General features: G+C 29.9%; 1 protein-coding gene across 3 annotated transcripts; it reads left to right on the top strand.

The window, feature by feature from the left end:
* The first annotated feature begins 212 nt into the window (after positions 1-212).
* Hdc (histidine decarboxylase) lies at positions 213-15,641 on the top strand. Of its 3 annotated transcripts, none has more exons than XM_077405312.1 (16): positions 213-386; positions 4,466-4,498; positions 6,691-6,977; positions 7,412-7,669; positions 8,383-8,526; positions 9,668-9,734; positions 9,866-10,028; positions 10,979-11,049; positions 11,332-11,351; positions 11,557-11,655; positions 11,814-12,034; positions 12,241-12,344; positions 14,067-14,237; positions 14,630-14,706; positions 14,815-14,932; positions 15,003-15,641. In XM_077405312.1, the coding sequence occupies exons 2-16, from the start codon at positions 4,471-4,473 to the stop codon at positions 15,338-15,340; spliced, it is 2,166 nt and encodes a 721-aa protein (XP_077261438.1). In that variant the 5' UTR covers positions 213-386; positions 4,466-4,470; the 3' UTR covers positions 15,341-15,641. The 3 variants fall into 3 exon arrangements, with proteins under 3 accessions (XP_077261438.1, XP_077261440.1, XP_077261439.1); XM_077405314.1 differs by lacking the exon at positions 213-386 and adding an exon at positions 3,792-3,997; XM_077405313.1 differs by lacking the exon at positions 213-386 and adding an exon at positions 3,792-4,008.
* The last annotated feature ends 917 nt before the right edge of the window (positions 15,642-16,558 follow it).

Raw genomic sequence — 16,558 nt, 5'->3', positions numbered from 1 at the left:
TTTTTGTTAAACCAGACAATACTTTATTTTGCGAGAAAGTCGCTGCTTTATAAAACAAGTAAATTTTCTTCTGAAGTAGAGAATATTTGATGTCTTGGGGCAGTAAATCGTGGTCACAGGATTCGACTCATCATTCCCGGCTTCCTCGTTACGCTTGCGCTATCAAAGGAATTGTACGCAGAGCGCGCGGCTATATAAAAGCAGCCACTTGTTGAGCGACACGCATTCTGCCGATCCGCTTCCGCCGCGGACATATCTTCGAGGACGAAAAGAGGAGCAAACATTCGACGGGTGACCACGACGGTATTTCTCATATTGTGCGGCTCCAAGTCACGACTTCGGCTCAATTCGTCACGAGAGTGATTGACGCGGGGACTCGCGATCAGGTCAGCCGATATCAAACTAAATATAACAAATTAGACAAACCAAATTAACGCTTGTCAAAGAGCGGCCTAGTTTCGCGCTCTAGATATAAGTACAAGTTGATTATAACGCGTTTTCTATCTCAGCATTTCATGTGTGAAAATATTATAACATATATTAAAAATATATTTTTACGCGTGAAAGTAATATCATTTTATCCGAATCAAAAGTTTGAGGATATTATATGAAAATGAATGTAGAAAAATGATTGTAGATTTTAAATACGGAATTCTAAGAGCTTGTATGTTCATCTTTTAAATATTAGTATGCTCATTCAGAAAACTACATTTACGTTTACAAAAGTACTAAAACCAAAAGTGTATCAAATAAGTTGACTGCAAGCTAATCATTTTTATTGTTAATTTTATATAAAGTTATTACAGAATTATTTTTTTACAGTAAATGTGAGACCGTGTGTGATATACAATCAAATTAAGGAAAAACCGTTGAACATAGGGGGAGAGAAATCAGGACTAAATCTCGGTTGTCTAATAACAATATTCGTGAATTTATGTACAACTCATCGCCTTAGTAAACCACGTGCCGTTACTTTCGGACTTGAAATAATCTTACATCCAAAACTACATATTATTAGGCAACCAAGATTTATTCCTGACTGTTGTGTATGCCAAAGTACGCCTAGGTACACAACGGAATTACGAAGATAGCACGCCTTCGCCTGTCGAGATTGCGCTGTCTCGGGCGAGTTGGTATCCAAACTCAGAATACGTTACTCCTCTACCGCCCAATACAGTACACTGATCATTTAACGGCTTTTCCTTAATTAATTAATTTTTTTAAATTTAATATTAAGCATATCTGTTTTATTTATGTGTTGTATCTTTTTACTGTTACTTTTTTATAGACGATGATGAATTAATAATTAATAATAAAAAAACATAACTTTTAATCTTACACGTTTTTCTAATCATTGTTTACTATTTAAATTGATTGAAAGTGATAATAAAAACTTGTGTTTACCAACATTTATTTGCAATTACGTTTGACGGATTCAAATTCGTTGATAAATTCAATATTACATCAATGTATAGCGTGCATTATTGACACGGAGCAGATAGCACTTTGAATACAAATTTAGGTAAAATTGTTTCGTACACATTTCGTATTTTTGCTATAACTTTCTAATAAAGCATTTTAGAATCTATGATCTATCTCTTTATATAACATTTTTTTAATTTTTGTTTATAGAAAACATACTACTAAAGTTTGTACGAAAAAACTTGAGACCCTTTATATAAAAGAAAATTAATTTATCATGATCTTTATGAAGATGATTTGGTTTTATCTGTGAATGTAGAATTGGATAATTAATTGCGGAATCCGAGAGTCTGTTTCGATCAAGATAAACAGTGTTAAATGCCGAATGAAAAAAACGCATTATACATGTGAACAAGCTCATCAATTTAGCGAAATATTTTCGTCATTTAAAACAAATGTCATCTATGTGTGTGTCTTATTTTAACACATAATATTACCTTTATTAACAATATTAATTGCTTAATTAAAACAAGAAAGTCTCAATTGTATTGAACTCTAGTGTAATAATTGTTTTTAGCAATGCAATAAGTTGATGCTTGTAAAGACACTCTCTCTCTCTCTTTTTCTTACAACAGCTCGAGCCATAGAAATTATAAGTCATATTTGCATATTTTTTGTTTGAAAATATTTGTAACATTTTTATATACCATTTATATAACATTTTTATAATTAAAATTGTATTACTGATATTTCGGGATTAATTCAAATTATATATTCAATAATTTTTAATAATGTGTGTATAGACATGACTAAATTTTAAACAGATTACAAAAGTACCGACTTGAGTTTTTATATTATTATATAAAATTTATTATTATATATCAATAAAAAATTTATTAATATTTTTATATGTTTAATATTTTTATTGCAATTTTTTTTATTTTGATAAGACATTTTTGAGCAAATGTTTATAAAACATTTTTTTTACCTGTATAACATATTTGCAAAGTTTGATTGTTTATAACTTTGGAACACTATATGAATTTATGAAATATATTTGATGTAAACTCGATTTGATTTGAGCATGCTTCGAATTACTCGATAATCGTGAGCGCGTTTTGATAGTACCGTTATCATGCCGCTATCGAATGCCTAACTCACATTTTCTTTGATTGAATCGCGAATCACTGATGGAGAATCCGCGGGCGGCCGACGGCGTCGCGGATAAATCTTTCTCAGCAAACCGCTCGGCAGCAGTGAAAGCTACGGGAAATTACAAAAGTCGGAAGCGGAAACAGAGGAAGGACGAGCTTTTAATATCGCCGGGCGTCATTCTGGCTTTAGATCGCTGCTGCTTGCGACCAGCTCGATTTTCCGTTCTGCGCTCATCTCGCGATTCTTTCCGCCTCTGATGCTAAGATCATTTTGTCGAAACTGTGATTTCGATCTATCGCCGAAATACAACTTTTTTTATAATGTTGCATAAAATTTCTCTATTAAAATTGTGCATTTATTTATTCATTTGGGAAGATACTAAATTGTTCTGTATTTATAACATCAATAAATGTACAAAGATTTTAGTGATCACATAATATCATTGAAAAATTATAATAAAAATATACTCTTTCCTATTTTTGCCATTATTGTATTATATTCTATATAAAATAAAATTTGTACCGCATTGCGTTTCTATATTTAAAATTGATTACAATGTCACAAAGCCGAATATTATAATAGTAGATTTACACACGGTTATATGTTCAAATTGCGTTATAATGATTGGCTTCTCTTCTGATTAAATGTTATGGACAAAAATCTATCTATCAAAAATATTTCTTTTTTTCTTAATTAATAATTAGCATGAGATCTATTACTTGATAAAAAATAGAATTTTTAAAAAATTATTTACTTAAAATTATTCTGGCATTTTTTTTTCTGGATATTAAAATCAGATAATCTGATTTGATTGTAATGAATCGATAAAAAAATATTATCAAGTTGTGTATTAATGTGTATTGATAATAAAATTATTAATATTTTTATGTTATCGAGTTTATTCGATTTTATTGTATTATCGAAACACGCGCGAAAAAAACGTTTATATCAGTTTATATCGTTCTTTAAACTATTATTATTATTATATTATTTAACATTATTTTTTGCTATATACGTCATTCCAAGATGCAATTAATATTATTATTAATTAAGGCTGAAGTCCGGTGTCACCAAACGAAAATCTTAACGGCCCCCGGATTGCCTGCACTGAGAAGTTCGACTTATGTGACGCCAACGCGCGATCGATAATGAATCCATAGAAATTAGCGACAAACTCGCATCGCGAATTTTTGTATTAGGTCAACATCGTTCGTTGTGTTGTAATCGCGCTTCAGCAGTGCTCATGTAAAAACCTCGTTGCGAGTAAATTCCGCGGATGTATATCGAGTAATTGGGAAAGTGGTTGTGTAATTTTGCCTCTAGATTTCTGCAACTTTGCAACATTAATTTGTGCTATATCGAAGAGCGAGTTTAGATCAGTGTATAGCAATCTCGTGACTTGACAAGGAATCATCACATGGTATTGATAAAGTACGATTAATAAACACACATAAAGGAATTATTGAAACCATTATAAATCATAATTTTGAAATATAGATTATTATTAGATTATTATTTATATTATAATATAAAAATCTTGCAGTTACATGTCATTTTCTTCAAATTAAAGCAACGTATAGTTTAAAAAAAAGAACACATCTGACATTTAGCGGTTTTTGTGGGAAGTGGAGTCTTTTGTTTGCGCACCACTCGATTACTGATGTCAATAAATTGCAACAATAAAGCTTTTTTCCTTTAAGCATTTCTCTTAGCAAGGCAAAGAAAATGATTTTTTAATATAACATTATTGTACGCAATATTATGTTAGAAAATACTATTCTATATATTTTTTTAAATCTTAAATATATGTTTTAAAAATGTGTATGTGAAAGAAAACTATTGATAATTTATAATTAATAATTGTATTGTCTTATACTCTCTGTTACAGATAAAATGAATTTGGAGGATTACCGCAAACATGGTAAGCGAATGTGTAGACACATAAACATAACAGAAAAGAAAATAAATAAATTTTGGACAATTTATAATTATTCGAAATTACACATCAGCAATTATTCCCATTCCATAACGTTATATAAGAAAAATTTAAATTATATAATTTTATATGAATTTTATAAAATAAAAGTCAATATAATAATATTTATGAAAGTCTTGAAGCTAAAAGATTTGATTAACTTATTACAAAATATATCAATCAACTGACCTAATCTAAATCTGAATCAAATTGACACATTAGAATCCATTGCGTTCAAGCCACGACAGTGATTGTACGTCCCTTGAAACAGCATCAATAAATAGAGATCACTGATCGAATTGGTATAGGCTTTATAGGTGCGATATTGTTTCCGATGCGTGACATCGTTTACAGTCTAAATCTCCAGCTTTCGTACTACGACTACGGCTTTGAAACTCGCTTTTCTTCTACGATTTCATTTCTAGGCGATTATTCTGTCTATTCGTCTTGGTGAATTAGGATTGGCAATGCGTGTCGCTCTATATTGCAATGCAGGTTTATTCGCTTATTCATAATTGCGATCAGTAACAATAAATAAAACAAATTTATTTTTCTTTCTTCTGGATGTTTATAAAGCATTTTGATAAATAATCAATTGTTGAACGAACAATTTTAGAAAACTATGTATTTTCTTATTTGCCAGAATGCAGTTTCTGTTTGGGACATCATGTGACAAAAAGAGTGATTACGTTTTTCAAACAAAAGAATTCACATGTATGAAGTAGGGGAAGTCTAATCTTTGAAAAAGATGTGAATCGTGTCTTTTCTTTAGTACAGAAAAGCTCCTTGATTCTCAAAGCATCTTTTGTTTCTGTTTAATGGCTTTTAGTTGCAGATAAATGTGTTAAATTTTGAACAAAGAGGATTCGCAAACTTATTTTCTACAGTTTACCTAATATTACGATTCTACATCCTAGTTTAACAACACTTTTTTAATTCTTTGTTTTGTTAGCATTTTCTGATTTATAACATTTTTATAATAAATATATCGATATATAGATATTAAATTAAAAGCAGTATTTTAAAAATGCTAAAAGTTTAAAATAATTTTTTAAAATAAAATTAATTATTATAATTTTGCAATAATCATTTTATGGTTATTAATATATCTTTTTCAAATTATTATATATCTATATATATGTAGGTCTGGAAGTATGTTCCGGGACTTTTATTTTTGATATCGGTATATTCCGGGACATTTGGCAGTTTCCAGGACTGTCCTGGAAAAAATTGATGTCCTACGGCATTTTTCGGGACAGTTTTTTGAATCTGATTACATATATATGCGTTATATTCCAGGACTGTACATTTCAAAAAACGTAAACAGTCCCGGAACATACCTCTGGACCTACATATATATATATATATATATTATGCTGTAATAATTTGAATATTTATTATTGTGATTTACACACTCAGTTACATTTCATTTCTATTTTGTATAAATATTGGTATAGTCTATGTTGTAATAATCAATTTTTATAAATTGTTCTTTTCGTAAATATGTAAAAAATTAAACAATAATAAATAAATCTGGACCGATATAAATCTCAATTAAGTAAAGAGAAGTGTCCTTTTTGGTCGGGCTGAATCTTAGTAGCAATATTAATAATATTTTTGTGGAAATTTTGTATACTCAGCAATAACTGCTAATTATTTGAAACGCAGTTCTCCGTTGAAACAGTAAATCTACAGTAGGTCCAAGTCAAATTCGAATTTTTGACTGGAGTGATATTTTTTGTAATAAATTCTTTACAGTTAAAAAGAATGCTTGTTAACAACCAAAAGTTAAGTCAATTAATCGATTTAAGTATGTATAGATTTACTGTTCCAACGAAAAATTACGTTTCAAGATCGACAAATAATTATAAATAATCGGTGCGCAGTTTGCCAAGTTGAAAAAAGTATGCAAAGTTTAAACAAAAATATTACTAATAGGCTGCGAAAATCCAGCCCGACCAAAGATGGCACTTCTCTCTTATTACTTACTTTAATCGTAAAAAGTTAATCAGCAATTTGTAAATTAAGATGCAGCATAATTTGTAAGAGAACAGATCTTGTAGTAGTATTCACGTAATTCTCGTTAGATATTGCACATAATGGTCTAGAATAATCATAAATATTTGAAAATGGCACAGGAAAGGAAATGGTGGATTACATCGCCGATTATCTGGGAGACATCCGTTCTCGGCGAGTATACCCAGCGGTCTCGCCGGGATACTTGAGAAATGTCCTGCCGGCGTCGGCCCCCGTGGACGGTGAGCCCTGGGAGGACATATTCGCCGACGTTGAGAAATGCATTATGCCGGGTGTGACGCATTGGCAGAGTCCGCACATGCACGCCTACTTTCCGGCCCTGAATTCACCTGCCAGTCTGCTGGGCGACATGCTGGCCGACGCAGTAAACTGTCTGGGTTTCACGTGGGTAAGTTATACTTTCACCTATTTATCTTTAATAGCTTGTATTTGATTTTTTTTAACATATTTAATATTTAATAGTGCCTTTTTTTTGTTTTTCGTTGTTCTGCAAATAATAAATTAAGAGTTTCCGATAAATATCATCAACAACTTGTCAAAATTTTCAATTAAAATATAACATTTTATATAGTGTCTTATAATAATTTATAATAAATACCCGCACATTATAATTCATGGAACATATGGTTCTTATAATTTAAAATTTATTTTATATACACATTAATGCGTTTCAATTATTTAATTAATGATGAGGATTATGTATAACTTAATATTAAAACAATTTTTATCTTTTAATCTTTAAAAATTATTGAAATAATCAATTGTCTTAATGCGATAAATTGTCTTAATACGATTTTAAACTTAACATGTATATTTCTATAGGCTTCCAGTCCAGCGTGTACCGAGCTAGAAACGATCGTTATGAATTGGTTAGGCAAAATGATCGGTCTACCCGAGGATTTCCTGCATCGACCGGGCGGTTCCGGCGGCGGTGGCGTCATACAAACGACGGCGTCTGAAGCCACACTCGTGTGTTTGCTCGCAGCCAGAACCAGAGCTATCAGGGACGTGCAGGAGAATGATCCTGATTGTTTGGCGACAGAGATCAATTCGCGACTAGTTGCATACTGCTCGGATCAGGTTCGTATAACCGTTGTTTTCTGTTGAAAGTAAGAAGCTTGCAAACGTATCTAGACGATAAAGTAAGAATGCAAATTCCTATGATGTTTTATTTAAAAGTATATGTACGACCGCTGGGAGCAATCGCGAAAGTACCGAGCAGAAATAATAAATGCTAATAGAAGTGCATAAAAACCTTAAATACTGCGCGTATTGCGGCGAATAAAAATTTCAAGCTTTCAGCGTTCCTTTGAGACCTTTTTAAAATACACTGAAGCGCATTACATGGATGAACAGAGATATGTATGTACTATCCGCATTGGAAAATAAGTTTCTCCTGGAGTTTTTTTTCAAGCCATTTCATTGTGTAGACGTTTTAATAAATATGAAAATAAATAGGAAGCGTTTGATTTTGTGATTTACTGAAAAACAAATTTATATTATAAATACAACTATTGAAATTTTAATGTTAAAAATGTTAGATCAAAGATATTGATTGCCAGCATTTCAAAAAACAATAGAATTTCGAAGAACAATAGAATAATTTCAGAATCTGATTTATAGGATATTATTTTTCGAAGTCCACATCTTTAAATTAACATCTCTAAAATATTAATAGTGATATTAGTTTATTAAAATCTGAGGAATAATAAATAAAATATTTTTTAATAGTTTTTATAATTTAAAGATTTTTATAAATTTTCTGAGTTGTTATATTTTTATTGGCTCGACAGGCACATTCGAGTGTGGAGAAAGCTGGACTCATAGGACTAGTTCGAATGCGGTATATTGAGTCTGACAGTGAATTAAGCATGAGAGGAGATGCTTTACTTGAAGCATTAACGCGCGATCGGGCTGAAGGTCTGCTTCCTTTTTTCGTAAGTTAATATTGTTTTTCTCAAATACAATCTGGATATTTTAATATATTTTAACTCACTTTTGAGTCTATTTTTTCTTATTGTTAGATACATTTAATACATCGTCAGCTTCTTAATTTTTATTACGTAATTTCTTTTGCTCATAATTTTTAAATTATTGGAATTTTTATGTATTATATCATTATTATGTATTTTATTATTTTTCTACAAAGAATTATTTTGTTGATATATTTTTTTTCTAAATTTTATTATTTATTTTATATTATTTTTTGTATATATATATAGAATTTGTTATATTTAATTTCTATAGTATAAGTCATAAAAAATTGTAATGTAGCAGATTTAATAACAATATAGAACGAACAACGAAATCCGCGTCTATTAACGTTGTGGCAACAAGAGCTAGTAGTCTAAGAATACGTATGGACGGACCAGTGCGCCAATTATAGATATATTTCCTGCAAGTAGTAACGATTCGGCGAGCAAAGCCGGATCGACGTCGCGCTAGTTGGTCCCATAGGAGCCTCGTAGTCTGATTTGAGTCTTTGTTCGCAATGAAAAATATTTATAATTGAGATTTTTCGCGATGTAATAATATTCCCCGGATTTATTTTGCCAATTATACATTTTCTATGATGATAATATAGATATTGCACGATTAAAAGTCAATTTCTTCGGCATTGATTTAATTTGCTAATATATGTCATAACGTAAATGTTTCTTAAGTTAAATTCTATCTTTAAAAAGAGACAAAGAAGCATGACAATATGTGTAAGATTAATGAGAGAAATTAAATCTGAAACAAATTGGATTACTGTTAAATATAGATTAAATGTAATTTTTATTATATGTTTCTATACAGCTTTGTACATCATTTCTATGGTATTAAATCTGCATTTTTATAATATTGAATGTTGTTTAGCGTTATAGAAAATATATTTAAAATTTGCATTTTTTGAGACTTTTTGAGAAATTTTTTAAATTCTAGAATAAATTTAATTTATCTTTTCTTTATCTCTGTCTTTAGCTATTTTTCTGTTTCTGTATATAACATAAAAAACTAAAAAATTTTAATTTATTAATTATTTAAGAAATTTTTTCTTTATCCAATACATATAAAACAACTCTGTTATCTATGTAGGTGTGTGCAACCTTAGGCACCACTGGTGCGTGTTCTTTTGATAATCTCAAGGAAATCGGACCGATATGTGAGTATATATACTATAGAAATATACTATAATATACCTTGAATGTAAATTTTAAAACAATTTTTTCGTCAGATTCTTGGATTATGTTCCGAAATGTTATGACAGTTTGCGAATATCTTATGTTATTACAGGCCAACAAAATGGTTTATGGTTACACGTCGATGCGGCTTATGCTGGTAGCGCTTTCATATGTCCGGAATTTCGCGGATGGCTTCAGGGAGTGGAGTTTACTGATTCCATCGCATTCAATCCAAGCAAATGGCTCATGGTCCACTTTGATTGTACAGCCATGTGGTATGAGCAACGTTATTATTAAAATTCTCCTTATAAGTTCATAGTTTTAAGAAGAAGTTAATAGTTTCTTCGATTTATAACAGTAATAGTTTGAATAATTGTGTAATAAATAAATATAAATTTGATTAGAATAAATCAATTTACGTAACTCGCAAGAAAAATCAATACTCATTAGCTTGCAATTTTTATAAAATTTGTTATAAATTGCACGTGATTTTAATTTTAAGAAAGTAAGCCACGTGCCTTGCAAAATTATCTATCGTGCCCCAATTTTCATTTTATTAGTTGGATTGTAGAGGTGTACGGTCATCTTTTTCCATTCCTTCCGCAATTTCCTTTCGAGGCCGTCCCAACGATTGAACGCGCGCAGTTCACAATCTTTCAGCATATTATTTCAATTGTGTTTAAAGTCGATAGTATGAAGTAACATGATTTATGATATTTTTTAAATATTTTATGTTATGAGATATATTTAAAGTATATTTTCTTTTATTTATGCATTATTTGGTTAAAATTAAAAAGCAAGACTCGTGTAAAGCATATACCTTATTTGAGTAAATAAAAACTACAATAGTGATCAAATTCGCGGAATGCAAAATATGATTGCAAAATAATAATTATATCTGATGAGCGCGTTTAAAAAATCTACATATAATGGAAAATCTATTGTTGTTGCAAAAATAACTATATTTAGTAAACCTCTCTCAAAAGATTATTCATGTTTTCGTGAATACCATGTATTAAAAATTCAAAAATTTTAACTGAGACTAATAAAATACTCTAGAAAATATAAGCAAATAACTATCGTATACAAAGATCTAAAAGAAAGGCTATATATATCTGAAAGATCCTATGTATATCGAACGTAATAAATACGCATAAATGATCAAAGTAGAGAGATTAGATTAGATAAGAAACCAATAAATTTTTTTGGTATATATTTGTTTTAGGGTAAAGAACAGTCAAGCTCTACACAGAACTTTTAATGTCGATCCACTATATTTGAAGCACGAAAATTCAGGTAATTTTATAATTTAATAGGTTCTTTGATAATTAATCATTAAAGGGTTTGTTATTTTTATGTAAAATTGTATCATTAGCAAACGTTAATTAATTATAATATTAGTTAGGTCCCAGATATTTTCAAAGATTTTTAAGATTTTTTCATAAATTTATAAAATTTATCTACATGAGGACTACATATAATTTTAACATATCTAATCTCTGTAAATAATATAAAATTCTCAAGTTATAAAAGTATAAAACATTTTTTTATAATAATGTAAAACTTTTCTTTTAACAGGTCTTGCGATCGATTATATGGTAAGTAATAAATACATTTTGTAATATCATGTTTTATAATAGATTTTAAAAGAATTTATCCAAAGCAAAAAAATTATATATAATACCTATACAGTTTTTTGGTTATATAAATATAAATTTTTTCAGTGTTACTATTATACATTTTAAAGTAGGAAAATATGTAGATTTAGTATAGTAATATATTTTGTTTTAATGTTAATTTCAGCATTGGCAGATTCCTCTATCAAAAAGATTTCGTGCTCTAAAACTGTGGTTTGTTATCAGAAATTATGGAATTACTGGTTTGCAGAAACATATACGAGAGGTACATAATATCAAATAAATACGCATATATTTTGTCAAAAAATGAAAAAAATCTAATGAAACATGTTTAAGAAAAGAAATATTTTAAATTTGATTAGAGTTTTTTTTATTTGTAGATTAAACGTGTAATGTGTAAAAGTCCATAATTTATATTCATAGGGCGTGAGGCTAGCACAGAAGTTCGAAGCTCTGGTCTTAGCAGATGCTCGCTTCGAAATTCCTGCACCGAGACATCTCGGTATGGTGGTTTTTCGTCTTCGTGGCGAGAATACTTTGACAGAGCGTTTGCTAAAGAAGCTGAATTCGCGGGGCCGACTGCATTGCGTGCCAGCCGCCTTGCACGGAAAATACGTTATCAGATTTACAGTTACCTCAACAAAGTATGTCTATATTTATTTTTCAATATTTACGTAATTATATTAAAAATTCAAAATTAAAATAATTTAATTTTTTCAAACTGTGCTATATTTTCTATTCTTTGGATAGAAGAGATCGGGCAAAAAGACTTTTTTAAATATATTTGTTATTCTCTCCAATCATTCTCATGCACTTACGGATTTTATGAAATAAAACTTGGTATTTTCAGCACGACGAATGAAGATATCCTAAAGGATTGGGCAGAAATACGAAGTACCGCTAGTGAAATCTCGGATACTACCCAATTACCACGAGCTAGAGTTCCTCTCGCAGGTAATAACGGTTCTAGGAAGAAATCTCCCCGGAAAAATCCTCCCCGGAAATAAGTTCCCAGGAAAATCTCCTCGGAAAAAATCAGCCCCGGAAAAAATCTCTCTCGGAAGAAATCTCCCCCCAAAAAAATCTTCCCCGAAAAAAATCTCCCCCGGAAAATATCTTCCCATCCAAAATTTCAGTACTACTGTATTTCAAATTGAGATGGCATTTTTAAAGGCCGTTACACTAGACTGTGCGACTTTATTTGGTACTTGTATATGTTATGATTCGGAACCGTCAACTGATTGTACTGTGTTTACTCATCGTCAGCAATATCACCTCGAATAAGAGTAATCAGTTTCAAGTTGTGAACCCATATAGCACCTTGTCTCGCGTGAAAAGTATATGCGTGGAGGCAGTAGGTTCCGCCCCCCTGCGAGGGGCTCCACTATTGTTAAATTAAACACATAGTGTGCCCCCAAAATACGTTCCGTCCCATTATTATTATTTTACTCGAGATATTTTTGTTCGATACATTATTGTGTGAGATATTTGTGGACTGAAATATTTTTGAACTGAGACATTTTGGACTGAAATATTATAGACGAGATATTTTTGCTGAGATGTTTTGGGCTGAGATAAAATGAGGAGTCATCGGCACCTCGGTTTTTGCTGGGCACGGAAATTTTTTGCGAGGGAGATATTTTTCGGGGGAGAATTTTTCCGGGGGAGATATTTTCCGGGGGAGATATTTTCCGGGGAAGATTTTTTGATGGGGAGATTTTTTCTGGAGAGATTTTTTCCGGGAACTGATTTCCGGGAGATTTTTTCCCGATATATAATGACAAAAATAGTATTAGGCTATTTTTACAGAAACAAATAGTTTCGCATTAAGTTAAAGATATATAACGCATCTTTCTAAATCTGAATCAGTGAATAGTCACTGATATCAGTGTAAAGTATGCCACTTTTCTGAATCAGTGGTATACTTTACACTGAGAATCAGTGACTATTCACTGATTCGCAGTACTGTTCACTGATTCAGATTTAGATAAATGATAACTTATTGTATCATAGAAAATATGTATACGTCTGAAAAATGTTGCATCTTATTGTTTATATATGTTTCATACATTGTAAAAATATGATAAATTTAAATTATTTACACAAGTAGAAAAAAAAATATATTTTTTATTTAATGAAAAAATATATGTGTATGATAAATTAAAATCATGAGGATGCGATTTTAATTTATCATATTTTGTGACATATGAAATATATGTAATAAAATATACATATGTGCAGTAGAGTACAAAACCTTCTACATACATGTATATTTATATTTGACTTATAACACAAAATATTGTTGCTATTTACATGCACTAATAATTATTCTTTTTATTAATTAATAGAACACAATATCAATTATGTAATATATACATAAATAAATAATTAATTTAGTTAAATTTTTTAGTTAAATATTTAATTTTTTAGTTAAATTAGTTAAATAAATAATTTTATTACACAATGATTTTTTTTGTTATTACTATGAACACATGATTGCTCGTTTACTCCATATACACATTACACTTCTTAAAGGTGATGAGTTACATATCTTCTTCGAGTTCCGACACCGTTTAACGCACGAATTAAACTTGAAATATATTGACTTCTTATTCATTAATTTATCATATTTAATATTGCTGTGAGAAATATGTAATTAATTTTGATAATTTGCAGATACGCGACAGAAGAATGAGAATTTTGGATCGAGCTTACTATTAGCTAATTCGCCAATGTCTCCGAAAATTGTAAACGGAAGTTTTGCCGCAATATATGACACGGCCGACGTATTTGAAGAATGCATGAAAGCTTTTGGGAAAATTCATCTTGAGGCGAGAGATAGTCCAGGTACTGATTTGTATATTACATGATTTTAATATTATATCTAACACTATACATTTAGCGTTTATTTAAAGAATAAGTATTACCTTATTTTAATTTAAAAAATATTTATATCAATTTATTTATTATTATTACTGTTGTTTGGTTTAAAAAATTATGCGATTTTAATAAATTAAGGAGGAATTGTAAACAATTTACAGGCAATGACTACAATTAACTGGCTAACATTTTAAAATTATTAATCAATTTGTTACATTACATAGCTAATTATTATAATTATATACGTAAAGAGTTTCTTGACTTTAATTAATTTTTGAAATACTCTATTAAAATATTATACACTATAATAGTTACAGAACAGTCTATAAAAGCTGATATATATTTCATGTTAATTTCAGCCATACGTCGTCGCATTCGCGGAATATTAATGTCGGGCAAACAATTTTCGTTGGATTCTCGCATGGATCTCGTTCAGGTATATTTAAACCAATCGCTAATTTTTATTCTTGTATATTTTGATGTCTTTGGTTTACACGGAATACAATATAATTATATCTAAAAATTAAATAATATTGTCTCTTAGGGGTACGTTTGCAGCCGTCCACTCTCGGATTCGCCTTCCGAGTTACCATTAATGAAAGAGGATGAAGATGCTGGATTATGTGAATCTGATGTTGATACACCGGATGAATCTGACAACGGTGCGTTTTTCATTACTTTAAATAACAAAAAAAGGATACACTATACAAGATTTATTATTATGTCTTACAGGTAAATCAATTGTTTATAAAAATTGGGAGGACTCCGATAGTTCCGAAAAAATTAAGAGGGAATCATCCGTCTCAAAGAGTGGCTTGAGTTACATAGTGGCGAATGGTTCATTTGTTAACGTCGGTGCTGACGATAACGGCGACAACACGGTGACTATTGCTTCGGCCAACGTAGGCTTTCCTAGAAGTGAAACTATAGCTGCTTTTGGACATCGACCTTACACAGGCGATTTGGAGCCTGTTAGAGTTGCCAGAAAGAAGTCACTGAAGAGAAATGAGGAAGACAATGACAAAAAGGAGTTCTGCAGAAAATGTGGTCACCATTCCAAACGTCAGTAATTAGTTCAAAAGTATTACGTATTCTTCATACGTTAACAACGTACGCACTTAAAGCCATTTAGTGTTTAAAATAATTTTAATTCTGCCAAATTAAAATTGTTTTTGCGATATGTCATTAGCGTGTTTAGTCAAATGTTAATTTGGACTAGCAAATAAATTGCGTTACCTATAGTGAAAAAATTTTTTAAATAAAAAATACGTGGAATATTACAAACTTATTGTAGAAGATTGATTCCGCTCTTTTTTTTATAAATAAGTACATATATCTATATTATTTGTCAAGTTTATTTGTTAAGTTTATTTAATAAATACATTTGGTTAATTATATATATGTATATTAATTAATGTATTTATTTTTAATTAAAAATACAATTTGTTTTTTGTTTATTAAAATAGTTACCTTTATTTACAAACTATTGACAAATTATTGACTTTATATTAATAGCTTATAAAAATAAAAAAAGTGTTACAAGATTGGCAGATAATTAATAATCGCATTATTTTTAATATTTAAGTAGTTTATGTTGGTAGTTAAAAGAATATTGTAGCAATTGTTAAAACGAAGGTGTAGAGTGCAATATTTTGTACGTGATAAACGTATAAAATTAAATAAATGCACAATATGACAAAATGCTTAATGCTGTATTAATTACCCGCACTTATACGTATAATTTATTTCTGCTTTGTTCTAAAAAATCTTAAAAATATACTCAAATGTTTATAAATATTATACATTATCATACATATGTTACATCCTCTGGACTTCACAGTTCTTTTCTATCGTGGAGATCTATAATGTCGACACAAGTTTTTATATAAAAATAAATTGTGCGAAACCGAATATATGGACTTCATCTGTGAATATTTGAGATACTCTTCGACGACATACAGAAAATGCTAAGAGTTGACAATCCCATTTTTTCTTTAAGATTATAAATGTTATTTTAAAGAAATATCAAATTTTAGCAGTGCATGCTTAACTTGGAAACTATAAAACTCAACAAGCTGATGTGATCTATTTAGAACAAAAAATTGCGAGAGATTTTTTATCTTCAAAGAAATAGATAAACATTAAGGAAGTTCGATGCATGGCTACAACAAAATGCAGAGTTTCATGAAATTTTAATATGTTGTTCTGGAATGCAAAATAGAATTATGTGAATTTTTTAGGAATTTTTCACCGTCCCGTTTTGAAAAAAATCTACTCCAAAAATTTAA

Source organism: Temnothorax americanus, unplaced genomic scaffold (genome assembly GCF_048541705.1).
Source record: "Temnothorax americanus isolate GAGA-0224 unplaced genomic scaffold, ASM4854170v1 Scaffold2, whole genome shotgun sequence".
Classification (NCBI taxonomy): Eukaryota; Metazoa; Arthropoda; class Insecta; order Hymenoptera; family Formicidae; genus Temnothorax; species Temnothorax americanus.
This window is presented reverse-complemented; position numbering and strand designations above follow the sequence as displayed.